Source organism: Monodelphis domestica, chromosome 2, assembly GCF_027887165.1.
Source record: "Monodelphis domestica isolate mMonDom1 chromosome 2, mMonDom1.pri, whole genome shotgun sequence".
Taxonomy (NCBI): domain Eukaryota; kingdom Metazoa; phylum Chordata; class Mammalia; order Didelphimorphia; family Didelphidae; genus Monodelphis; species Monodelphis domestica.
The window spans coordinates 71305001-71332190 of NC_077228.1; the positions used below are offsets into that span (position 1 = coordinate 71305001).

The following is a 27190-nucleotide window of genomic DNA, read 5'->3' on the forward strand; positions in this document are numbered from 1 at the left end:
AAAAGTTTTATATCAATATTCAGTAAGGATATTTATCTGTAAAGTTTTTTCTCTGCTTTTGCTCTACCTGGTTCAAGTATCAGCATTATATTTGTGTCATAAGTATTCTATTTCACCTTCAATTAATTTGGGCAATTTATATTTTTGTAAATATTATTTCATTTAGATTATCAAATTTATTGGAATATGATTGGGCAAAAATAGTTCCTAATATCCTAATAACTGCTTTAATTTCTTCTTTGGTGGAGAGTTTACCCTCTTCTTTTTTGACACTGATGACATTTTCTTCTTTCTTTTTAAAAAATCAAATTAACTAATGCTTTATCTACTTTATTGCTTTTCCCATATTTTATTTATTAGTTCAATGGTTGTGTTAATTTAATGTTTATTACTTTCTTCATTGATTTTCAAGATTTCCAATTGTAAATAGAAAAGTCATTCTTCTTTTAGTTTCATTTATTTATTTATTTATTTATTTATTCATTCATTTATTTATTTATTTATTTTTGTTGTACACTCAGTTCACTGGTCTGCTTTTTCTCTTTTATTGATGCAATAATTTAGAGATATAATTTTTCTCATGAGTATTGGTTCAATTTTGGTAGGTTGATTCATTGTTGTCATTTTCTTTAATGAAATGATTATTTTTGTCATTTGTTCTTTTATCCACTTATTCCTTAGGATTGGATTAGTTTCCAATTAATTTTTAATCTGTTTTTATGCTCCTTTGAATTATATGAAAAGGATAAATCCATTATCTCTGCTTTTCTGTATTTTGGCATAGAGTTTTTTATGCTCTAATATATTTTCAACTTTTGTGTAGTACATGTACTGGTGAGGAAAAGGGCATACTCCTTTCTTTTCTCATTTAAATTTTTTTTTTCCAGAGAGCTATTATTATATCTAACTTTTCTAAAATTCTATTAATTTCCTTAACTTATTTCTTGCTTATTTGCTGATTAGATTTATCTAGTCCTCATAGGGAAAATATGAGGTCACTCAATAGGATAGTTTAACTGTCTATTTTCTCCTATAATTCATTTAATTTTTCTTTTAAGAATTTGGACAACTATATCATTTGGTGCATATTCACTTAATATTGATATTACTCCATAGTGATAGCAAACCATTTAGAAGGGTAGGTGATGTGAGGAATGTCCTCAGGTGCATGTGGAGACAGGGAGGGGAGAAGCCCAGGCCTATGTCCCTCTGGCTTTCTAGTAACAAACTCTGCTGAGCTGTGTGCTGGGGCAATGGCACATGTGCCCACAGAGAAGGTTCCAAGTGTTCCCTCTGGCTCACACACCATAGGTTCATCACCATAGTGTTACTGTATCTTTTACCAAAATGTAGGCCCCTTCTCATCACTTTTAATTAAATCAATTTTTGTTTATGCTTAGGCTGAGATCATGATTGCTAACCTTACTTTTTTTTTTTCAATACCATCAGAAGCATAACAGACTCTGCTCTGGTATCTTATGTTTACTATGTTTCTCTTTTGAGTGTGTTTCATGTAAACAACACAGCATAGGATTCTAGTTTTTAATCCATTCTAGCATCCCTTCCATTTTATGGGTGAATTCCTACCATTAACATTCACCATTATGAATATTAACTATGTATTTTCTAAGATACAGTTCTATACCCAATTGAGTATGTATGCTATTCCCTCTTTGAGCCAATTCTTAGGTTCAATTTTTACCTGACATGACCTCAACTTTCCTTCCCCACTGTAAACACTCTTTCTTTTGCACCACTTTTATACAAAGTAATATACCCCATTTTCTCTCTCCCTTCCTCTTTTTCGTCCCTTAATGTTATTTTTTTTAAATGATTTTATCATAGTAACCTCACACCTCTCTCCTTTGCCTATGTGTATACCTTCTAACTGTCTTAATGATAAAGTTCTTAGGAGTTATAATTATCATCTTCCATGTAGAAATGTAAATAATTTAACTTTATTGACTCCCTTATGATTTCTGTATCATGTTTATTACCTTTTTATGCTTCTCTTGAGCCTTATATTTGAAATTCAAATTTCTATTCAGCTCTGTTCTTTGTAGTGGGAATGCTTAAAAGTTCTCCATTTCATTTAGTATCCATGTTTCTCCTCAAAGGAGTTAATTCAGTTTTGGTGTACAGTTGATTCTTGGTTGTAATCCTTATACCTTTGCCCTCTGGAATATGTCATTCCAAGCCCTCCACATATTTAATGGAGAAGGTGCTAAATATTGTATTATCTTAACTGTTGGCTCCACAATACTTGAATTGTTTCTGACTAATTTGCAATATTTCCCCCTTGACCTAGGAATTTTGAAATATGGCTATAAATCCTTACATTAAAATTTTATCGAACTGCTCTGGCATTTCAGTCCAGATAGATGAGATCAAAGTATGGCTTTACAAAATATCCAGGATCTTACTGGTTGAAGCTCTACCATTTAATAGATGAATTTTAACAAAATACCTTATTAGGACATTTATTTCTTTTTCATGATTTTTTCTCCCCAATTCATCAGCTGAATATGCCTGCAATGCCCTTCTTTGTTCCTTGCTAGGCTGGTCCTGAGATGGCAGACATGATGCAAACCATCAAGTGGAAAGGAGATATTTGTGGTTTGGTGGGCTCAGCCAAGGCTTATGTCTACTGATGCCACTTTTGAAAACAACTAAGGAACTAGGAACGAAAGCAAAGTTGCAACTCAAACCCAGGCCAGCTAAAACCAAATTTAGAATTCTTTGTACTACATCCAGGCTAATTTTATGATTGCAAATTAAAGAAGTATAACATAGATTTTTGCTTAGGAAAGGGACAAAATGAATAGTTTTCCTAGTAATTATTATTGGGAATCAGTATGGTGGAGTGGAGAGAATGGTGAAGTTGGAGTCATTAAGCTTCAAGTTCAAATTCTCCCTTAGACATTTAGTAATTAAGACAGAATAAATAACTTAATCTCTCACAGCCCTGGCTTCTGTATCTGTAAAATGCTAACAATAATACTTACCTTATGAAGTTTTGGGGAAAATCAAGTGAGAGAAGAATATATGTACAGCACTTAAAAAAACTTATAATGTTCTATAAATGTTAGCAATCAATAGTTTTTTTTTAAAGGTAAACCTTTATGTTACTGAGACTTTGTGAATTTATGAGCTGTTGTGAGATAGGAAAAGGCAAAGTAGCCCAAGATTTTTCATTTCCAGTGTCCATGAACCAACTCAAAAGCATTCTTAAATGAGTCAGTCACTAGATACTTAAAATTAAAGCAAGCAAATAAGAATGATATCCTTAACTGGACTTTCTTTTTTACAATCTATTTCCAGCACCACATAATTTCACTAATAAATAAAAGAATCTTCTGAAAGCAAATTTAAAAGCATGATCATTACCCTTGTTCAGAATGTTCTATAACATTTTCCATGTTTTTTAAAAAAGTCCTTTTGTTTACTAAGCAATTTTTTTGTCCTGATTTGCATCTCTTTATCGGCTTTAAGATTCCAATGTTTCTCTCCAGTATTAATCTGCCTATCAACAGTAATGAAGGGGAACAAAATTAAATGGTTTCTTGACTAGCCTTATGATAAATTGAGTTTTGCTTAATCTACATAATCAAATTGTTTTTGTGTTCAGAAGTATCCAGTCATGAGACTGCTAATGCCAACTGCTATTCTGACAGCTCCATTATGAAATCTGTAGATTACAACATATGTTTTTTTGTTTTCAGTGATGCAGCAACATTTCCATTCAACTTCAATGGGAGTACACTTTTCTTTATTCTTTGTATTTGTACCAAGAGTTCCTATTATAGTGTCTGAAACATAGGAGGTGGGGATTTAATGAGACAAACTATACAGAGTTTTGAAAAGTTTCAAGTATTAAGTGGAGAGATTGTCACATGGATGACAATGAAGATTCAGTGAATTACTGAAATATTCTTCTGGTAATGAATTCTGATACTGGAGTAGCATGAAAGAGATCGTCCAATAGATATGTGACCAAAAAGTTGACCTTAGTCATACATAGAAAATTTGTGTACTATTCAATGTCAAGGGAACTGGAGAATGGCTCCTAGCATGTGGAGTAAATACCCGTGGATGAGAGGATATATGTAAGATTCATATAGGATAAGAAGATATTCCTAAAGGAAACTGAAATGGACATGCTTGGCAATTGAGGGGAAAGGAGGAATCTGAAGTAGAAGAGAGAAAATTTAATCTTTTGTCAGAAAGTTTGAGAAAGCTAGTGGTGTACTGGATAGAGCTCTGGGCAAGTCAATTAAATTCAACTGTAAAATGTGGGTAATTATAGTACCTCTCTCACAGGGTTGTTTTGAGGATCAAATAAGATAAAATTTATAAAGTGTTTAGCACACTGCCTGGAACACAGGAGGTACAATATAAATGCTTTATTAAAAATAAAAAAAAAATTGTTTAAAACCTTACCTTCCAACTTAGAATCACCACTGTGTATTGGTGGTAAAGTAGAAGAGAGGTAAGGGCTAGCAATGAAGATTAAGTGACTTGCCCAGGGTCACACAGCTAAAAAGTATCTGAAGTCACAATTGAACCCAGGACCTCATCTCAAGGCCTGGTTCTCAATCCATTAAGCCACCTAACTAACCTTGCTTATTTGCTTATATCTCCACCCCTTGCAGGTTTCATTAAGAATTAGTGTGTTAAAAACCATAACTGGAATATGGCTCTCAATTCACTAAAAAAAAAAGGGGGGGGCAGTGGGAAGCATATTAAGGTTTTATCATTTGAAGAAATCTAAAAAGCAAAGGGAAAATGCATGGTGAATAACAATTGGGCAATAGATATCAAAGTGATTTTATCATTAGAGTATACTATAGACTACCTAGAGCACTGAGGGTGAACTTCTTAGAGATCGAGTACCCAAACTGTAACCCTCATGTTGCATGTGAGCCCCCTGCCTTACTCAAGACAAGAGAGGGAGGAAGAGCTCCCATTGGGCTGATGGGAAGAGGTCTGGATAATGGGGGAAATGTTCGTAGGCGGATATGGAGAGGGGTAAAGGAACAGTCCCCTCTGGCATGTGTGCCATTGGTTTGCCAACACAGACCTAGACAATATGAGGAAACAATGAGAAATTTAGAAAATGGATCATAAACTAAGCACAGAGACATTGCAATCTACAGGCAGAAAGTGATTTCTCCATACATAAGCTAGAATTTCCAAAAGCAGATTTTCAAAGGATTCAGTAGAACTGAAATTAGGATTCTAATGGAAGAAATTATATCAGAAAAGAAAGACACTTGAAAATGAAAGTAAAGACACAAAGGGAAAGAAAAATAGTAACTATTTTCCGAAAAGAACATGAATAGTTAGGGCACTCACTGACAACTTAGGTTTTTTAAATAATGTACAGAAGATGCTATTCCACCTTCCATAGAAGCTCTTCCATATATTCTTGTCTTAATGAAGTCTTTTTTTTCTCTTTCTTGGCTAACTCGTTTGCGACAATGCCCTGCACTAGTTGCTTCTACTTCCTCTCCTTTCATTAGATTCAAAACCCTCTGCAATCAAGTAAAACTACTTTTAAGTGAGACTTTTAATGATTTTAATCATCTTTTTTTTTTTTGCCAAATCTAATGACTCTTTCTTCATCTTCATCCTTCTTGATGTCTTTGCTGCCATTAATACTACTAATATTTTTCTTCTCTTGAAAAATCTTTTCTTACTAGATTTTTTTGGTGATACTCATCTCTTTTGGTTCTCTCTGTCTGACCACTTCTCTCTCCCCACCCCCTAACCTGATCCTGCATCCAGATCACACCTATTAAATGTGGGTGACCCCTAATGCTCTATCTGTGCTCTCTTCTCTTTATGACTATAGTAACCTCATCCTTCAAAATTTGCAACCTGAGTCATCCCTGTCTGAGTATTCTCTGACACCATATATCTGATTAGTTTTGCTAAGCCTCATTTGTACACACAGTAGTAACAAAACTTTCTCCACAATGTCTCTAGTTTCTTTCCTTTTCTCTCCACTCAAATGGTTGCTAATTTTATAATTTTATATATATATTATATATAAAATTTATAATTTTATATAGGCAATTTCAACCTTTTATATGGACTAGTGAAATAGTTCAATTGCTCTCACTTTCTTAAAGCTCTCTTTTCTCCAATCTATTTCAACACAGCTGTCAGTGTTTTTCATAAAGGTCTGACAACATCACTCTTATTTTTAATAAACTTAGATGGTTCTCTTTTTATTGTAGGGATCAAAAAGAAACACCTCTGTTTGGCATTTAAAGTTCTTTTTTTTTTTTTTAATTTTATAGTATTTTATTTGATCATTTCCATGCATTTTTCATTAAAGACAAAAATCATTTTCTTTTCCTCCCTCCCACTCCCCGTGGCCGACATGTGATTCCACTGGTATCATATGTGTTCTTGACTTGACTGCTGCCCCTTCCGAGCCCGTTACCCGTCCCCACTCGCTGTCCCAGCTGCTCTCCCCCATAGTTGGTTTTGGTTTTTTATTTGGGGCGGGGGGCACGGGGGCACCTCCCCCTCGGGTCCCACCTGTCCCCGCTCCTTGTTAAGTCCGCGCCCCCTGACCCCCAATAAAACAAGCCTGTCGGCGTGGTTACGAAAAAAAAAAGGCATTTAAAGTTCTTTACATCTAGCGCCAATCTATTTTTCTTATCCACAATCTACTCTCTTCCTCTCAGACTCTCTATGGTCTAGCCAAGTTAGCTTTCCTGTTGTTTGCCATACATGACATTCTATTTTTCCATTGCTGTGCCTCTGCATAAGTTGCTCCATGAATGAAATGCACTCCTTTATCACTACCCATGAGAATTTTGTTTCCTTTAATGCTTAATTCAACATTACTTTTTTACAGAGACCTTTCTTAATTTCCTTAAATGCTAGTAGCTATAATCTCTAATTACTTTGTATTTACTACATATAGAATTATATATATATATATATATACACACACACACATATATTACCTGTAAAAATGGAGTCTTGAATTCCGGACTCCAATCCCCAGGAGTCCTTGCTAGCTCCCAGAATGCCCTCTAATCTCACTGAGATTTCCACCTGGGCGAGGTCAAGAATTTCTATTTAACCTGGCTGTAAAGGCTACTGGGCCTCTTCCCTACTTCTGCTTCGGAGCACACGTGGCTCTCCACCTAGCAAGCAAGATGTGAGTGGTCGTGAATATGCTCTCTGGGCCTAGCACATGCCTTTCTTACTTGCATTTTCCTAAATTCCTTAATAAACCTCTAAAAAATATAATACTTCTAGAGAGAAACTAATTTCTACCTGCCTCAGTTTCCCTAAATTTTAATCTTTACATACCTCCACAATGAACTCATTTTTTGTCAACCCTTTCCTTCACTCTAGCCTCTGACAAAGAAAGAGCTCTTTACCTCACCAAGGCCAATCCCTCTTCTTGTACCTTGAATCTCATGTTTTCATACCTTCCAGAAGATTTCTTCCAGTCTCATCTACACTGTCTAATCTTCTACTTCTTCATATAAAATGCTCTTACATCTCCCTCATTAAAAAAACAAACAAACACTCACTTGACCATAGTATTTCCTCAAGCCATTATAGGGAATAATATATCATTCCTCTCAAAACAAAACAAAAAAATCAACCCTTTGCTTTGTATTACCTTAAAATTTGGCTTTGAAATGCATTACTTCTCTGAAGCTACTGTCTCCAAAGGGACCATGTATCTCATGTCAACAATAATGAATGCTTCTTTTTCTTCACTTTCTATGGGTTTGGGAAATGATGTTCTCTTGTTTCACCTTTTAGCTATCTGGTAATTTACTCAATCTTTTTTTCTGGATTCTAGTTGAATTATAACTGGTTTATAACACTTCAGATGAAGGTGTACCCTAGAGTTCTGGCCTAGGTTTTCTTTCTCTTACTGGCTATCTATATAGACTCCAATGGGTTCCAATGTTATCTATATGTGGTTGACTTCAAGATTTTATTATGCCACCTGCAAAAAGGGATAAATTGAATTATTTATACTGATGTTTGTACTGTTTTCTCCTCTAATTTCATTATTATATGTAGCATCTCTTGACATATTAAATAACAGTAGGATGGAATGAGACATCCTTGCTTTATTTCTATTTGCATTTTGAAAGCTTCTAGTGTTTCTTCGCTACCATGTTAGCTCTAGTTTCAGATGTTTTCTTTTAAGCAAATTTTGAATGTAAAAAAGATAAATTAAAAAAAAAAGAGCACTTCTGAAATGTGAGTCTTTATTGTGATTAGCTACTTTTCTTTTTAGGTATATAATAAATTCAACATGCAATTTTCAAAGGTTATCTAACTTGTCTTTAATCCCTATTTACTTTGTTCTGTTCTCTTTTGTGTATTGAAAGATATTTTGGTGATTTTCTTTGTTTTGGCCATTTTATCTGTAGTTCTTTCTAATCACAGGTAACTTAGAAAAAGGGTGAATAAAATCTTTAAACAGGAAGAAGGAGGAGGAAGAAGAAGAGGAAGGGGAAGGGGAAGAAGGAGAAGGAGAAGAATCCCTGAATTCGTTGTCTGAAAATATTTGTCTCATTGTGGACCTGAGTCCATTATCTCCGTCAGGAAGTGAGTGGCATGTTTAAGTATCAGTACATTTTTTTCTTAAGCTGGTCACTGAATTGATTAAGAGTTCTTAAATCTGTAAAGTTATTTAAGTTTACAATAGTTATTGTATAAATTGTTCTCCTACTTCTGCTTACTTGACTCTGTATCAGTTCATTACATGTATTTCTGCATACCTCTAAAAAAGTTTATCTAGGAATGTCTTTACAGCATATTTTATTGCATTCATATATCATAAAGTCTTTAGTCATTTTCAATTTTTTTAATTTTAATTTTTAATTTTTGTTTTAAGAGCAAAGAGCCACTATAAATATTTTTGTTTCTATGTTATCTTACTTTCTTTGATCTCTTTGAGGTATACACCTAGACCTGGAAGTGTTATAATGAAGTCAGAGGATATACAGGTTAGATTCTTTTGGAGAAATTTGAGATGTATTTTTGGTCACATTAAAAAAGAGTCCTTATTTGTCTGTGTGCCTGTGAGTTTTGTTTTTATTTTTCACAAACAATTGCTGTATTTTGTCAAAGTTTTTCAGCATCTACTGAAATAATTATGCTTTTGTTATTTATAGGATTCATAATAGTAATAGTTTTCTTCATGCTGATCTACTTTTGAATGGCTCATAGAAATCCAATTTGGCTATAATGATACATACATATATACATGAATATATTTACTGTTATCCTCTCTAAGAATTTTATTTTAAAATTCTACACCAATGCTAATTAGTGAAGTTGTTCTGTAGTTGTTGGTTTTGTTTTGTTTTGTTTTGTTTTGTTTTGTTTTGTCACTTGTTTGTATACAGGCTTTTTTTTTCATAAAAAGATCTTAGTTGAGCACTTTCTCTAAATTTAAGAATGATTTAAATTTCATAAATATGAATTATTCTCTAATTTTTTTTAATTTTGAAGACAAGCTATTTGTAATCCTATCGGGTCCAAGTTCATTCATTGTCCCTCTCCCCTACCCCACTTTGTGGACATTCATTTATGAACTGCTCAATTTTTATTTTTGAATTTGGCTTAATATTTCTATTTCCTGTTCTGTTAATTTAGATATTTTATATTTCTGTAGATTCTCACCTCTTTCATTTGAATTCTTAGTTTGGCATATAATAAAATCTAGTCGTGTCTGACAATTCTTGATTTTCTATTTGTTGTTAAGTCACTTTAAAATATAAATATTATTTTCCTCTTTTGTAATGATCAATTTACTAGTTGAATTTGTTATATTTTTATAGTAACTCAAGTTTCTTTTGTCACTTTCAAAATTTCTTCATATTTTTTTTTAGGATTGTTACTCTATCTTCTAGACTTTTTATACATGCATAGCTCATTGATTTGAATTTTCTATTTTTGTTTACAAATTTCAGAGATATACAATTCTCTTTTAGGATTGCTTGAAGTGCATCCAATGAATTTCAGTATACCATCTTTTTATTATTATTATCTTTATAAAAATCTGTTATTATTTCTTTGTCTTGTTTTTTGACAATTGTTTCCAACAAAATTCCCTAAATCTTCATATAGATCTATATCTCTTGCTTATATATTGTTAATTACCATTTTATTACGATATGGTTACATGTTTATTACTTCTGCTCTTAAAATATGTGATTCCTTTATATACTAGCATATAATCAATTTTTGTAGGGCTATCATATGACACATATATACATGTTGTTTAATATTCTCCTTCAGAGGTCAAATTTTTGCAACAAACTTCAGCTCCATAATTTTCCTTTTGTTGGGTTGGATTAAGTCATATCTGAAAGGTTATTAAAGCCAGTTTTGATTACTGTTATTAGCATATTTTTGCAATTCATATAGCTTTTAAAAAATAAGGTGTTATGCCATTTAGTGCATCATATATTTAATAATATTGTCTTTTAGACACTTCCCAGCTGTGTGAAGATACCTCCCAGCTGTGTGACCTTGGGCAAGTCACTTAACTCCCATTGCCTGGCCCTTACCACTCTTCTGCCGTGGCGCCAATACACAGTATTGACTCCAAGACAGAAGGTAAGGGTTTAAAAAAAATAATATTGTCTTTTTATTATATATGGCACCTTTAAGGAAAATGGATAGGGGCAACTCTCATTATCTGAGCATTATTCAAATCTCTGAAGTCATAAGGCTGTATTTTGTTTAGATCAATTATTGCATTTCACTTGTATAGGGAAATTCCAAAGAGAAAACTCCCTTAATCAATACAAATCAGAATCAACTGTAAAATTCTAATCTTAGAGTATTGCTTTGGACAATTGAGTTTTTAAGAGACTCCTCAGGTCTAACTGACTGCTATTGACGATATCCAGGTTGCATAGAAAGTATCATAACATAAAAATATACTAACTGCAAATATAATCAGTTCTAATTCAATAAAACATATATCCCACCAATTAACTCTAGCATTCATTCTTGCCCATCATATCAAAATACAGGGTGTCTCAAAAGTCTCAGTGAAGTTTTAATAGCTTAAAAACTACCAGGTAAACAAGAACAGATTTAATAGCTTCAAAATGCACTGAGACTTTGGGGACATAAAAGTATTTATTGGACTCTCCAATTATAGGGAATTTCTTCAAAACAGAATTATTTGTATATCAAAGGAGTATGTTAGGTAAATGGGAAAATTGATGAAATTTTGAATTTTTTTGAAACAATATCTTTATGAGGTAAAGAACAAATTGAAATGGGGGGGCACCTGGGTATTCTTAGTGGATTGAAAGGTAGGTCTAAGAGAGAGGGGGTCCTAGGTTCAAATCTGATCTTAGATACTTCCTAGCTATGTGACTCTGAAGTCACTTTACTCTACTTGTTCCCTAGCTTTTACTGTTTTTCTGACTTGGAACCAATACTTAATATTGATTCTAAGACAGAAGCTAAAGGTAAAAAAGTGAAATGGAATTATAGTGTGGTATCATAAAGTTTTGTTGGAAAAATTACACCCCAAATACTGATAATTGATTTTTTTTGGATTATATTAAAAAAATTACAGCAGTTGTAATTCTACTTTACATTTTTTTCAAATACAAAGCAAACTTTCCCCCATAATTCTGAGACACTATCTTCATCAATTCTTTCTCCGATATGCCTCACTACGTAACTATGAAAAGTTGATACTAGTTTTAAATATTTTCTTTAATTGCTCTTCACACCTGCTTCCTTGGATTAAACTAGGATAAACCTCCAGTAACTTCTGTTTCTTTTGATATATTAATAGCTTTAATGATGACCATAGCTGAAATCATGGTTACAAATTTTGTTTTTTAAAAGTTACTTGATTCTTCAGAAATTCTACGCCATCTTTTATAATTTGTGGCTATAATTTCAAAATATTTCTTAAATTAACCAATGGTTTTGGTGTTGTTTTTTTTCCCACATTCCTCTCTTCTTCACTTATTAGGAAATTTAATCCATCTACAGTTAAGACTATCAAGGCCTCCTCCCCAAAATTCCTCTTTGTATTCCATGCATTGTCAGATTCAAAATGAAAGTTACTTTGTAACTATTTAATCTGTTTTACTTTTCCTTTCTGCAAGTTAAATAAGAATGCTCCAGGGAATCCTCCCAGAAATTTCCTATCTAACATTTAATTTATTCTCTTAATTTCAGGAAAATTAATATGTAATACCCCTTCCCAAGAAATTCTGTTTTTATTCTTTTTTTTATACTCTTTTCCCCTGCGAGGATACTTTAGGATCCATTCCTTGGATTTTAATGCTTGAAAAAGGCTACAGTGGTTTGTGCTTCCTAATTGTATTAAAGGATGCTAGTCCTGACCCATTCATTTTCTCTTTTAGGTTAATTAAATTTTTTTTTACTGAATAAAATTCTTTTTCCTTCCCTATCCATCTTTCCCCTCCAGTGGGGGAGAGGGGAAGAAAAGAAAAGCAAGGCTCAGGCAACATGTACAGTTTGTAAAAAGGGGTTCCCTACACTGTCCATGTTCAAAATATATACCAGCCACATTCAGCATTCTGAGTCTATCATCCTTTGTAAGGAGGTAAGAAGTATACTTCACCATTTACCCTCTGGAACTGTGATTGGTCACCATACTGATCAGAGCTCTTAAAATTTTCAAAGCTGATTGCAGTTAGAACATTATTGTTACTGGATAAATTGTTTTGTTTTTTATCACTTTATTCCAGATTTTCTCTGAGAATGTCCCTTTTGCTATTTCTGATAACTCAGTAATATTCCAATATATTTATTTCTCATTTGTTCAGCCAATTACGTACTGAGGGTACCCCTTTAGTTTCTCTTCTTTGCTGTCATAGAAAGAGTTGCTATAAATATTTTTGTATACATAGGTCCTTTTTCAAAATGGACATCCACAAGTCAAAAGTTCAAAATAGAATTCATCCTCTCCACCTTCTCATACTTACCATTAATTTGAATTTTCCCTATTATTAGAGAGGTCAATACCATTCTTCCAGTCACCCAGGTCTGCAATCTTGATTCCATACTTAATTCTCCATTCTCATTTATCCTATACATCTAATTAGCTGCTAAATCTCACATATTTTTTCTTAAATATGTACATTTCACTTACACAGCTACTATTTTAGGTCAGAACCTTATTACTTCTCAAATGGATAAAAACTATGCTATTAACATTTGGCATTTATATAGTGCTTTAAGTTTTGCAATGCTCTTTATATGTTATCTTATTGCAAAAATCTTTTAACTCAACTTCTTGCTTCAAGTTTTTCCCTACTCTAATCCATCCTCCATATAGCTGCCAAAGTGGCTTAATCAAAGGACAGAAAGGGTCATATACAAAAGATCCTACAAAGGTAGAATAAGACATGGTAGCAGATTGGATTTGGAAAGATGCGAGTGAAGAGTTGAGATATTATCTACTTTGTGAGCCTTCTTCTGACTAGGAGAATGGAGGTGCTCTCAATGGTAAGAGGCAAAATTGGAAGAGGTAAAGGAAAGGGTGGATCTTAGGAGTTCAGTTTTGTAAATACTGTGTTTGAGATATCTAGAGGACATCTAGTTTAAGAGGTCAAATAGGTAGTTATAGATAAGATACCAGAAATAAGGACAGAGATTAGGTCTGAATAAAGAAATCTGATCATTATCTGTAAAGTGATAGTTTAATCTATAGGAGCTAATGAGATTGTCAAGAGAAATGGTACAGAGGGAGAAAAGAAGAGAGCCCAGAACAGAGCCTCGGAGGACTGAGGAGTGGATCCAACAAAGAGCCAAAAAAAAGGGTGGTTAGACAGGTAAGAGGACCATATTGTCATGAAAGCCTAATAGTGATCCTTTAAAAATCTGCTTAAAAGGCTGTTTTAAGTGAAATCCATTAAATTTATGAGTAAAGTTTGTCAAAACAACTAAATAATTTAAAAATTACATATTAAAGCTTATATGATATGCTATGTTTTGTTCTTCAAATGACTCAGAAATCGATGAATAATGCTACATTGTCCTAATAAGAAAGGCAATATTCTTTTTTATGTAGAATCATCAGAAGTACTTGGCAAACAATTTGTGCTTGTTCACATTAGTCCCATGATGAAAAATGCTGAATATTTTGCAACCAATTTTAAATTGTGCAGAGGCTGAATGTCCTATTTCTCCTCCATCCTTTCTCTTATTGCCTATCATTATAGATTTCACTATTCTCTCCATCCAAGAGGAAGGGAGATCTAGAATAAAGGGAAAATCCTCAACACTTCAGTTTAATAATTATAAAAATTTAGGTTCATAAACTTTGTTTGAGGAATGATAAAGACTCTAAAAAGAGGTTTTTGTTTTGTTGATTTCATTTACCCAGATAACTGTTTTGAATTAGTAACATTTCCTATAAATGAACTATGTATGTAGTTATATGAACAATGGTCAAGTGATAATTCAGTGATGAAGTGAGAAACTGAATCCAAAGATACTAACTAATGGCTCAATATTCCTTATACTTCAAAGAGTATATCTAGGACACTGGATGATTAAACCAACCTATACTTATTTCAGAGACTGCACATTCATTCTATTCAAAGGAACTGAGCTTATTATTTCACTGTATAATGCCATAGAGATGTAATAACATTCAGAAAAAATTTTTGAGTTTTAGAATGTAGAACTGATTGTTCAACTAAACAGTTTATTAAAATATGGGAGTTATTTTCATTTCTCTTCTTTAAAAATAATCAATAAGGAAATTAAAATCATGGATACCAATGAAATGTTAAGTTTTAAAAATATTAAAAAAATGAAAATTATGAATGACATATTTTTCTGTTTATTTATATTTCAGGATGCAAAAGTTAACATAAAAAAGAATTGTTGATAGAAAATCATTTTAAGTGGAACACCCCTCAATCCCCTGAGGATCCTAATACCAGCAGCTTCAAGCATCTCTAGTTGGTTAGCCTCAGAGTACTTCAGGCAGGAAACCCAGGAGGGATTGGGGTAGAATGGCATTTCTCTTCTTTCTCTGAAGACAGGCCAGATCAGAAGATGAATGGAATGTTATTTCTGTACTTCTCAACTTTCAAAAACTACTTCATATTATTCCCCTTTATGTACTGGTCTTTCCAGGTAAAATGGTCACTTCTTATTCCATTAAAAGCTGTCCAATATGGGCCTGTGGTCCTCCATGATTAGATTATTTGCTTCCCTTAACTCTGCTTCTTAAAATCTCTAGCTTACAGGATTACCTCTGATCCAGCTTTTACTGGAAGCCCTTCCTGATCCTTCTGCATACTAATGGTCTTCCTTCTTGAAATTAGCTAATTATTTATCCCTATATTTTATATCACTCAGGAAAATTTAAGGTTCTTTAAGGCAGTTATAATTCATTTTGTATTCCTAGTGCTCAGGACATAGTAGGTCTTTAATAAATATTTGTTGAATTAAATTGTTCTGTCAAGAGAACTTATATATAAGATTTATAGTTTTTGTGGCTGGATCCATATCTTACCCAGTGGCTAACACAATATTTGTTAAATAGTGGACAAACAAGTATTTGGCTAACTGATGTGAAGATCGAGAATTAAAATTCAAAACCATGCCAATCTAAGCTATCAAAAGCCATATGAAAAAATGTTCTAAACCACTATAATTGGAGAAATAAAAATGAAAACTATTTGAGGGTTTTACCCTATATCTATAATTCAAGAAAGATGACAAGAAAAGGAAAATGGAGAATGTTAAAAAATGGCTCTGCAGGAAAAGTGGCATACCAGTATGTAGTGTTGGTGGAGATGTGAATTGGTTCAGCCATCCTGGAAAATATTTTGGAACCGTACTCAAAAAACTAAAAGCATACTTTTGACTCAGTTACTAATTTTATATATCTAAACTAATTCTGCATACAAATTATCACTATACCTTAAAGAAATTGATGAAAAGAGTCTTAAATGTACAAAAATATTTACAAAAACTCTTTTCAGGTTAGCCACAAATTGGAAACTAAGGAAATATACTCTTACTGGAGAATGGCTAAGCTAATAGTGATACAACAGTGTAAAGGAAAATCATGTCTTAAAAAATGATGAAATGTTGAAATTCAAAAGAAACTGTAAAGATCTCTAGGAAGCAATGCTAAGTGAAGAACCAAGAGAACAATTTTTACAATGATAACATTTTAGGGGGAAAAAAGTTTTGAAAATCTTTAGGATACTGATCAACATAAAACACAGGCCACTTACATCTTGATAGGTGGTGAATTTAAAATCCAGAAAAAGATATCTTCTGGACATGACTAACGTAGGAATTTATTTCCCTCAACAAACTTATATACATTTTTATATATTACTTTCATATTTATTTATATATTAACATGTTTATTTATTAAATTTCCATGAGGGAAAGGGAAAATGGGAAGGACAGAATTTTAAAAAATAAAATGAATAATATAAAAAGATAAAAAGAATTTTTTAAAAAGCCATATGAGAATCTAGAGAGAATATGACTAAGAGGAATAGATAAGTGGTTAAAGAATATGAGCTTTCAAATGGAGAATTGAAAAATATTAACAATTACAGAAAAGAATGTTCGAAACCTGAGAAATTCAAATCAAAACAACCCTGAAGTTTGAACTCACACCCAACAAAATGATAAAACTGGGATGATTCAGTGTTTGAGGTTGCTGTGGAAAGACAGGCACACTAATATGCTTTGGTAGAACTGTGAATTGGTCCAGCTATGCTGGAAAACAATTTGGAATTATGAAGAATGGTTTCAAATGTCCACATCTTTGATTCTATGCCCCAAGAAAGTCAATGAGAAAAATAAAGTTTCCACATAATAAAAAATGTACCAACTTTTTTTTTGTGGCAGCAAAGAAGTTAAAGTAGATGACTATCAATGGTCAAACAAATGGTACATAAATGTAATGGATATTAACTATTCTGTAAGAAATGAAGAACATAATGATAAAAAACCTTACATGTACTAATGCAAAACAAAGTAAGCAGAAGTAGTAAAATAATATACAAAATTACAATATAAATGGAAAGAATAACCACAAATAACAAAACTGAAACATTTTAGTGATCAAGCGTGTTCCAAAAGAAGAAATGCTGGAAAACATTTTAACCATTCCTTTGAAAAGGGGGAGAGTTGGGGTTAGAGATTGGAAGTCCTTGGCAAAATGTAATGAAAATCACACATAATGTCATTATTTTTCAATGAATTGATCAGACTTAAATTTTTTGGAAGTTATAGAAGAAGATACAAAAACAACGGAATAGATAAAAATCTGTTTGAAAAAAGATGACTATAAGAATATAGATATAGAAACTGCCTAACATTTAAATGATGGATTGGATTTGGTTTTTGTAGCCTTTTATAATAGAACCAAGACTAATAGATAATAAATTATTAAGAAATAGCTCTGATACAGTAAAACATTTCCTAACAATTAGAATAGACTAAAAGTGGTAACAAGCTGCCTTGGGAAGTAGTAAGATTCTAATTGAGGGCGATTTTTCAAACAAAGAATAAATAATCATTTAACTGGGATACATAGAAGAGATTCTTTTTCAGAATATATGACTTCTGAATTCTAACTCTGAAATTTCGTTATTGTAATTATTGTGCAATTATAATTTCTCTCAAAATAGCTGAGGATAAAATATTGTAAACTTTAATGTATTTCTTATAGATCACCCAAATTTGTTGCAAAACTAAAAGTAGTCAAAGGGACAGTTATTACCATACACCTAGAACATTTGGGATCCTCTGACACATAAGAAAAGGTTAGTAGGAGCAATTAATGATAATTAAAATGATTAAAAGGAGTTTAAAGAATTTTTTGATTAGTAAAAAATTCACAGACTAAAAGGTTCTAAAATCAATAGGGAAGGGAAGACAACAAATCTTTGACAAAAAAGTCTTTGTGAGGTAAAAAACAAAGAAAAACCTTTAAAATCTATATCTAAACACTTAGAATTATTTACATATATAAAGTAATCACATTGCATGATTTTTGGAAAGTACATAAATATTACTGAACCTATATCTTTCAAAAATAGAGTAGGATACCTCTGACAAAGGTTTAATTACCCAAATTTATAAAGAGCTAAATCAATTGTACAAAAAATCAAGCCATTCTCCAATTGATAAATGGGCAAGGGACATGGATAAGGCAGTTCTCAGATAAAGAAATCAAAAGTATTAATAAGCACATGAAGAAGTGTTCTAAATCTCTTATAATCAGAGAGATGCAAATCAAAACAACTCTGAGGTATCACCTCACACCAAGCAGATTGGCTAGCATGATGGCAAAGGAAAGTAATGAATGCTGGAGGGGATGTGGCAAAGTAGGGACATTAATTCATTGATGGTGGAGTTGTGAACTGATCCAACCATTGTGGAGGGCAATTTGGAACTATGCCCAAAGGGCGACAAAAGAATGTCTACCCTTTGATCCAGCCATAGCACTGCTGGGTCTGTACCCCAAAGAGAGAATGGACAAAAAGACTTGTACAAAAATATTCATAGCTGCGCTCTTTGTGGTGGCCAAAAATTGGAAAACGAGGGGATGCCCATCAATTGGGGAATGGCTAAGCAAATTGTGGTATATGTTGGTGATGGAATACTATTGTGCTCAAAGGAATAATAAAGTGGAGGAGTTCCATGGAGACTGGAACAAGCTCCAGGAAGTGATGCAGAGTGAGAGAAGCAGAACCAGGAGAACATTGTACACAGAGACTAATACACTGTGGTATAATCGAATGTAATGGACGTCTCCATTAGGGGCGGTGTAATGTCCCTGAACAATCTGCAGGGATCTAGGAGAAAAAACACTATTCATAAGCAGAGGATAAACTGTGGGAATAGAAACACCGAGGAAAAACAACTGCCTGACTACAGCAGTTGAGGGGACATGACAGAGGAGAGACTCTAAACGAAACTCTAATGCAAATATTAACAACATGGCAATGGGTTCGAATCAAGAACACATGTGATACCCAGTGGAATCATGCGTCGGCTATGGGGGGTGAGGGGGAGGAAAAGAAAATGATCTTTGTCTTTAACGAATAATGCTTGGAAATGATCAAATAAAATATTATAAAATTAAAAAAAATAGAGTAGGATAGAGTTGGAATGAAATATGTTTGCTGCAACTTTTTAAAATAGGGTCAAGTACTGACAACTGATATATCATCTTCTAAAAAAAATTAATTATTTAATTTAGTCAATTTAGAACATTATTCCTTAGTTACAAGAATCATATTCCTTCTCTCCCTCCTCTCCTTTCCCTCCCCCCAACTTTCCCATAACTTAGCTGACATGCAATTCCACTGGGTATTATAAGTGATAACTGTTATATTCTAAATATAAATAAACTTTTAAATAAAATAATGGAGATTCCTAAAACCCACCCTCACTATGGGGGAGCAGCTCAGTGGATTGAGAGCCAGTCCTAGAGACAGGAGGTCCTGGGTTCTAATCTGGCCTTGGACACTTCCTGGCTGTGTGACCCTGGGCAAATCACTTGAACCCCAACTACCCCTTACCAATCTTCTGCCTTCTGAAAATAGGCATCTAAATGGATAAAAAAAAAATGAACTTTAAAGAGACTGGAGGTTATATTTTTAAGGCTTTTCAGACTCCAATGTTTTATTAAAACCTCTGTATTTTATTGCATTTTGCTGATTCTTTTAAGATTTAATTTTGTTGGTTTTTAAGTTCAGATATTAATGCATTCAATACTATTCTGTTACACTGAATCTTTTTAATGTACTGGGTTTTAACTATTGTTATATTCTGTTGCTTTTCCCCTGAATAAGCCCATATAAAAACAACTTTTTTTCTGTTTTGACTTTTAAATTGTCACATAGAGGATAGATGGACTTCATCAGAACTGGTTACAACTGTATAACAACCTTTGAAAAATTTAATGAGCTAAATATCTCAAATTGATTTTAAGGGGACTTTTAGACATGAGTTTTGGATTTTTTTTCAACAACAACTTATTTAAATATGATAGTGGGTTTGTTTGCTATTGTAATTAACCGGACTGTTGAGAATTTTGGGGATATTGATATCTACATATTTGTACTACTGTCCTTTATAAAAAAACTTTTACCATGTGAAATTCATTTGCTTGTACTTGGATCATGGCCAGGTATGAAGAGGAAATGGATCTCATCTTTGGTGAGAAACCTTGTATTCTACATTTCCTTAGCTGACAGTGTGTCAATGATTATATGGTATATATTTGAATTTTAAAATCTTATTATTATATTTTTCTGGCATTTGCAATATACTATTTTACTCTTTTATTTTTTCTCTCCTTTTTATATTTGAAGCACATGTCACCAGTATTAACATTTTTTAAACTTTTTTGATTTAGCAGTAATATAAGTTTAAAATACCCCAAAAGCTTGAGACTATAAAAATGATGCTACTAATTTTTAAAAAAAAATTATGGGACTTTGCTTAATGATTCTGTCTGATTCCAGGACAAGATATACAAAAGAGCCATTGCGCAGGGACAAAGAAGCACAAAGCTAAACCTGAATTGTGCCAAAAGAGCACACAGGTCAAAAAAAAGAAGAAACCAATCCAGGTAGGACTGATGCACTTCTAACCCAAAACAAAGGACTTGAACCCAGTGTGAGACTCAAGGTTGCAACGCTTGACATATGTTAAGACGTAGGCCTTCCTTGTGTCCACACTCTTTGTGAAAATATTTACAGACATGTATCTCAAATTTGGCTCCTACCTGGCTCCTATAATCTAGTCCCTATTCTACCTTTCATAATGTGGCAACTTTCTGTAGTCTTGGATACTGACTGGGTAAATGCTTAATTGCTTACATTATTTTAATTAGCCCCTGATTCAAGGACCTAGTATAGATTTATTTTTCCTTTACTTAGAATTTTAACACATAAGACTATATTTCATCCAGAAATTATCATTTTTATTTGGATTTTTTTGATGTTTCTTATTTCTCTTACCAATTGATTCATATACCTCATAACTCAGCCATGCATCCCTAAGTGATCCCTATGTTTTTCAATCACCCTCTTTGGGGGGCGGGGAATGTATAAATATTATTATTTTAAATTGCAAAGTTTAAATTCCCTTTGAGAGAAATTTTAGGTTTAGAAATGTGCTACCTCTGTGGCCAATAATTGGAAAATGAGGGAATGGTCTTCAACTGGGGAATGGCTGAACAAATTGTGGTATATGTTGGTTATGGAATACTATTGTGCTCAAAGGAATAATAAAGTGGAGGAATTCCATGGAGACTGAAACAACGTCCAGGATGTGATGCAGAGCAAAAGGAGCAGAACCAGGAAAACATTGTACACAGAGATTGATACACTGTGGTATAATCGAACATAATGGACTTCTCCATTAGTGTCAATGCAATGTCCCTAAACATTCTGCAGGGATCTAGGAGAAAAAACACTATCCATAAGCAGAGGACAAACGGTGGGAGTAAAAACAATGAGGAAAAGCAACTGCTTGACTACAGGGGTTGAGGGGACACGATTGAGGAGAGACTCTAAATGAACACCCTGATGCAAATACCAACAACATGGAAATGGGTTTGAATCAAGGACACATGTGATACCCAGTGGAATTGCGCATCAGCTAGGGAAGGGGTGGTGGGAGGGGGTGAGGAAAAGAAAATGACCTTTGTTTCCAATGAATAATGTTTAAAAATGACCAAATTAAAAGAAAAAAAAACATGCTACCTCTGAATCCAGAAACTGAACTGTTTGGAGATGACACCATGAAGATGTCTCCACAGACCATAAGCTGCACGAGAAGATCAAGAATGAACTCTGGGTGTGGTTGATTGAACATTTATTTATATGTATACTTTCGTGCCAAAGGGGACTGCCCCCTAACTGGCTTTTTATCAATACATCTAGCAATTATTGGTTTTGTTCTCTTTTCCTCTTATCCTCAAATTATTGTAATTTCAAAGTTGGTATGTTTATTAGACCCAGCAGAGAGACTAGTCTTCTTCGGGCCTTGGGGGGTGGGGAGGAGGATGTAAAATGAAGATTTGAACCCTAGACTTCTATCTCCAGAAATCCTTGGTATTTCCCAGAATTCCCTATAATCTTACCTGAGTCTCTAGCTGGGCGAGATCACAAGGAGTATTTAACTGGCAGCAATGACTACTTCACCCTCTTCCATTTGCAAGGATGTAGTGAGTAAGTTAAGTTTGGGGGTTTTGAATGGGCTAATCAGTCCTAGGCATGTGGTTTTCTTGTTTGTATTTTCTTTATTCCTTGATTTCTAATAATCCTTAATAAACCTCATAAAACATAATAATTCTATTACTAGAGACTAAATTAATTTTTACAGTAGAGGTGGGAAAGAAGCAGTCATGAATTGTCTTAACTTTCTGAAATTCAGTTAGAGGAAGGAGGTAATAAACAGAGCTATGATCATGATGGCTATCTAATATTTCTTTATTGCTAATCTATTCTTCATTCTTAGAAATTATAAGCATTGATATAAAATATATCTAGCTGATATTATTATGCATGAGTAGGGAACATCTAGCCTGTGGGCTGAATCTGAGCTCAAGAGGTAACAGCGATAGTTGAAAAATAAGATGTTCAGTGGTTCTAAAGTGTCAATAATAAACAGAGCACAATATTCCTAGTTCCTAAGATGGATGACTTTCTAATACTTAACTTTTCAGTTGTGCCCAAATCTTTCTGACCCAACTGGGGTTTTCTTGGCAAAAATACTGGAGTAGTTTGCCATATCCTACTCCAGCTTATTTTACAGAGGAGGAAACTAAGTCAAAAAAACTTAAGTGATTAGCTCAGGGTCATATATCTAGTAAGTATCAGAAGCAAGATTTAACTCAGGAAAATGAGTCTGCATGGATCTCAGAAGTAGAGAAGGATTTCTGTTGTTGTTGAAAAGCTTCAGGTTTCTTATTTCTAATTTTTATAGATTATTTTGTATTTCTTTCTAACCCATAAAATAAAAATAAAATAATGTTGTATTTTACTATTAATTATTAAGTCCCTTGATTAGATTTTGTTGAGGCTCTTGATTAAAGTGCTTTTGTTCTGTGGAAAATTAATATTGAATTGGAAAATAATTTTCTCTTTAGCCCCATCTTGAAAAGTTTTATTTTAAAGCAACAAACAGTTTCTTCTCCAAGTTATAAAATTGAATAATAGGATTTAGGGCAGGACTGAAAAGGCATTTGACCCCCCAAATTAATCTAGACCCCACTTTGGACTCCCATTCCCCATATGTGGCTGACTTCCTGGCATCGATAAGACCTTCCTATGATGAATTAATGAGGATGGACCTCGGACTCCACCTCCTCTGTGTCTCTTCAGGGGAGGGACTGAGTGATTATATCACAAAGGGTATACATTGGGCTGTACTAGTTCTAGCTCACTTTTTTTGCCCCTTTCTTCTGGCTATGTTCTCATTGGCCTGGCTCTCTGTTGGACTTGAGGGCTACTGTACCCTTTGGCATCTGTGTGGATTGTAGAGGGAGTCCAATGGCTAGTTTAGATTTTCTTAAGTGGTCTATTAAGAAATTACTTTAAAAATAAGAAATAAAGCTGCCAAAAGATTCAATCATTCAATTTCAAGGAAAGTTGCTGATTTTGGCAAAACATTTATTATGTAGTATTTTCAATTTTGGCAAAATAACCTAACTAAGGCAGGTGAAAATATTATCATATCAACCTCTTAGCCAAACAAAAACAAAAATCAATACTTTTGGGCAGGAAACAAAAGTATATAATGCATACCAAACAGTATGATATGAGAAGAAAATGTAGGCATACTATACAATGGTAAAACCAGTAAAATGAACCAATACAATTTTAAGCTACTTCTATAAAATAACTCTTAATACAAAAGTAAAGTTGTGCATGAACCATTTCCTAAAAGATTATGTCAAATGGAAAAAAATTTTTACAAAAAAAGTAGCCAAATATGTAAAGAGAAGATGACAAGACTATTATTTTGGTAAAAAATGTTGAAATGTTAAGAGGCAAGGACATTCCTTTACAACAGATTCAAGAAAAATATATAACTCTGTGTAACTTGAACTGGCTAAAAGGCAAGACAAGTTAGATGCTCTTGAGCTTACTCCTAGTTCTTAACTGTGACCTGAAAAAAATATTGTTTCCCATCTGAGAAATTAAAATAAAAAACGAAGATATTTAACCTTGCAATCATGTATTTTGTAGGGAATAGTTCTTCATTAACAGAGTACTGAACTACAACACGACAGACATTTTTTCTTTTTGTTTTCTACATTACAAAACCAATATGAGCATCAATTTTTACCACAGTACTAAATAAATTATCATTAAAAGTTCTGTCTTATAATAATGTAACATTGTGTAGACAATGAGGAAAACTGTGTTAATGCTCTAAATACATCTTTAACTTAATATTTAAGAGAGCTATTTACAGTTCAACTAAATCATAACTTGAAACTTACCCCATCTGGCAGTGCCCTCCAACAAACAGCACTAACAAATTCATTTGTGTCATCCTCTTTCCGGTCCTTGTCTAAGACACTTTTGACTGTATCAAACTTAAAAGTCAGCAATGTCTTTGAAAGGCCTTTGTAGTATAAGTAGAGGGAATTATTTTCACTTCCTGCAAATAAAAGCATAAATTATTTTTAGAATGGGAGAACTTTTAATAGTCATTACTTATATAAATCCTTATGAGAAAGTATGCCAAAAGAAAAAACAAATACTACATCTGGGAAGACAAGATGAAGTCAGTTTGTGAGGGATTTTAAATACTAGTGAGGAGTCTATGTTTCATCTGAGAGGTAATAATGAGCAAGTGGAAATTTCTGAGCACAAGAATGACATAGACTGACCTGTGTTTTAGGTATATTACTTTGGAAGTTATATGGAGTGTGAGAAGTGATGAAAAGTCTAAAATAGAAGCAAGTCTGAATGCAGGAGATACTATAGAGATAGAAAGGAGACTTGGTAATTTTTTGGATATAGAGAGCTGAGGCAGGAAGTGGAGATCATTTCAAGAGATTATTTAAGTCTATTCTCATCAGACTTAACACTGGCTGAAATGAATTCTTTGTCCTTTTTAGGAGATCATAAAAGTAGATGACACTGATTTCTTAGTATGTATTTACAGCTAATATATTTTACTTTAATAAGGTAGATACTTCCCAAATGCCTAAAAAAGTATAGATATTGAAAATAGTTAAGAAAAATGCTAAGTAAGGTGATAGAGACTGATTCATATTACAGACTAAAAGGAAGCACCTCAATTTGTAGGGAAAGGTTCTCAGAGACCATTTAGTCTAAAAATCATTTTATAGATTTTATTGTTGTTTTTTTGCTTTGGGCTGCCACTAAGTGGATAAATTCCAATTCTAGAAAGGCTTAATCTATTCAATTGACATGAGAATTAAATATATTGTTTATATTTTATGTGTAATAAAATGCATGCATTTTACTGTAAAGGAAAAGTCCTCAAGCTCTCTCTCTAGGGATTATTTCTTGATTTTATATATAACTTTAAAGAAAAATGGTTGCGTAAACATTAAGAAATGGTTATAGGGAACATATCTACATATATGCAAACATATGAATATATATCTAAATATACATATGTGTGTACACACACACATACATATTAAAATACTTGGGTTTAAGAAATATGGTTATAGTTGTCTTAGTTTCAAAGGCCAGAGAATGAGACGCATTAAATTAGAAGGTAACAGATGTTAAAAACATTAAAAGACCAACTGTTATATATACCAAGAGAAATGAAAAATCATGACTCTGAAAGAGGGAAAAGAAAAAAGCTATAAATTAAGGAATTAAAACAAAGAAGACAAATCAGTCTGACATAAATAATACAAAGTTTAAAAATCTATATACACAATAATTAAAATTTTTATTAAAATTATTTTTACTTTTTAAATATCTATTTTTCCTAATTACATGTAAAACATTTTAAATTCATTTTCAACATTTTATATTCCCAATTACATATAATAAAAATTTCAAAAAAGATCCAAATTACCTCCCTCCCATCCCATCCACCTCCCAGAAATGTTAAGCAATTTGATTTGAGCTATACATATATGATTATTTAGACATATTTCCATATTGGTCATTGTTATGAGAATACTTATATAAAACTAAAACCCCAAAATAAAAACACAAATAAGTTAAAGTGAAAAATAGTATGTTTTGCTCTACATTCTAACCCCTACAGATCTTTCTCTGGAGGTAGATATCATTCTTTGTCCTAAGTCCTTAAGAAATATGCTGGATCATCATATTTCTGAGAATAACTAGGTCATTCAGAATTGTTCATCAAAAAATATTGCAGTTAGCTAAACAATGTTTTTCTGGTTCTACTCACTGCACTTTGCATCATCATGAAAGTCTTTCCAGGTTTTTAAAAAAAATCATTTTATTCATCATTTCATATATTGCAATAGCATGTTATTGAAATCATATTCTACAACTTGCTTAGTCATTCTTCAATTGATAGGAATTTCCTCAATTTCCAATTCTTTGCCACCACAAAAAGCATTGCAAAAAATACTTTTATACAAATAGGTGGGTGCTTTTACCTTATTATTAAATCTCTTTGAGATATAGTATTTGTATTGCTGGATCAAAGGATATGCACAGTTTTATTGCCCTTTGGGCATAATTACAAATTGTTCTCCAGAATAGATGGAAACAGACCACAACTCTCAACAGTACATCAGTATCCCAATTTTCTCACATTTCCTCCAACACTTATGATTGTCCTTTTCTGTCATGTTGACTGCCCTAATAGTGATTAGGTGGTATCTCAGAGTTGTTTAAATTCATATTTCTCTAATCACAAGTGAATCTGAGCATTTTTTCATAACTATAGATAGCTATGATTTTTTCACCTGAAAATTGCCTGTTTATATCCTTTGACTATCAAATAGAGAATGATACTTTTTTTTTTGTAAATTTTACTAAGCTCTGTATTTTTTGAGTAATGAGAACTTTACCAGAGATATTTCTTATAAAATTTCTCCCCCAGCTTTCTGCTTTCCTTCTATTTTTCCTTCTTTTAACTTTATTTTATTTCTTCTTGATGTCTCATGAAATCATTAGCTTCTATTTGCCTAATTCTG

General features: G+C 32.9%; 1 protein-coding gene across 4 annotated transcripts in view; it reads right to left on the minus strand.

Moving 5' to 3' along the window:
• Positions 1–27190, minus strand: part of COP1 (COP1 E3 ubiquitin ligase) — a 329094-nt gene that overhangs the window by 32219 nt on the left and 269685 nt on the right. For all 4 annotated transcript variants that reach the window (XM_007480833.3, XM_007480832.3, XM_056815582.1 and 1 more), the window contains one exon: positions 24521–24681. In XM_007480833.3, coding sequence (XP_007480895.2) covers positions 24521–24681 — 161 coding nt within the window. The remainder of the gene's footprint in view (positions 1–24520; positions 24682–27190) is intronic.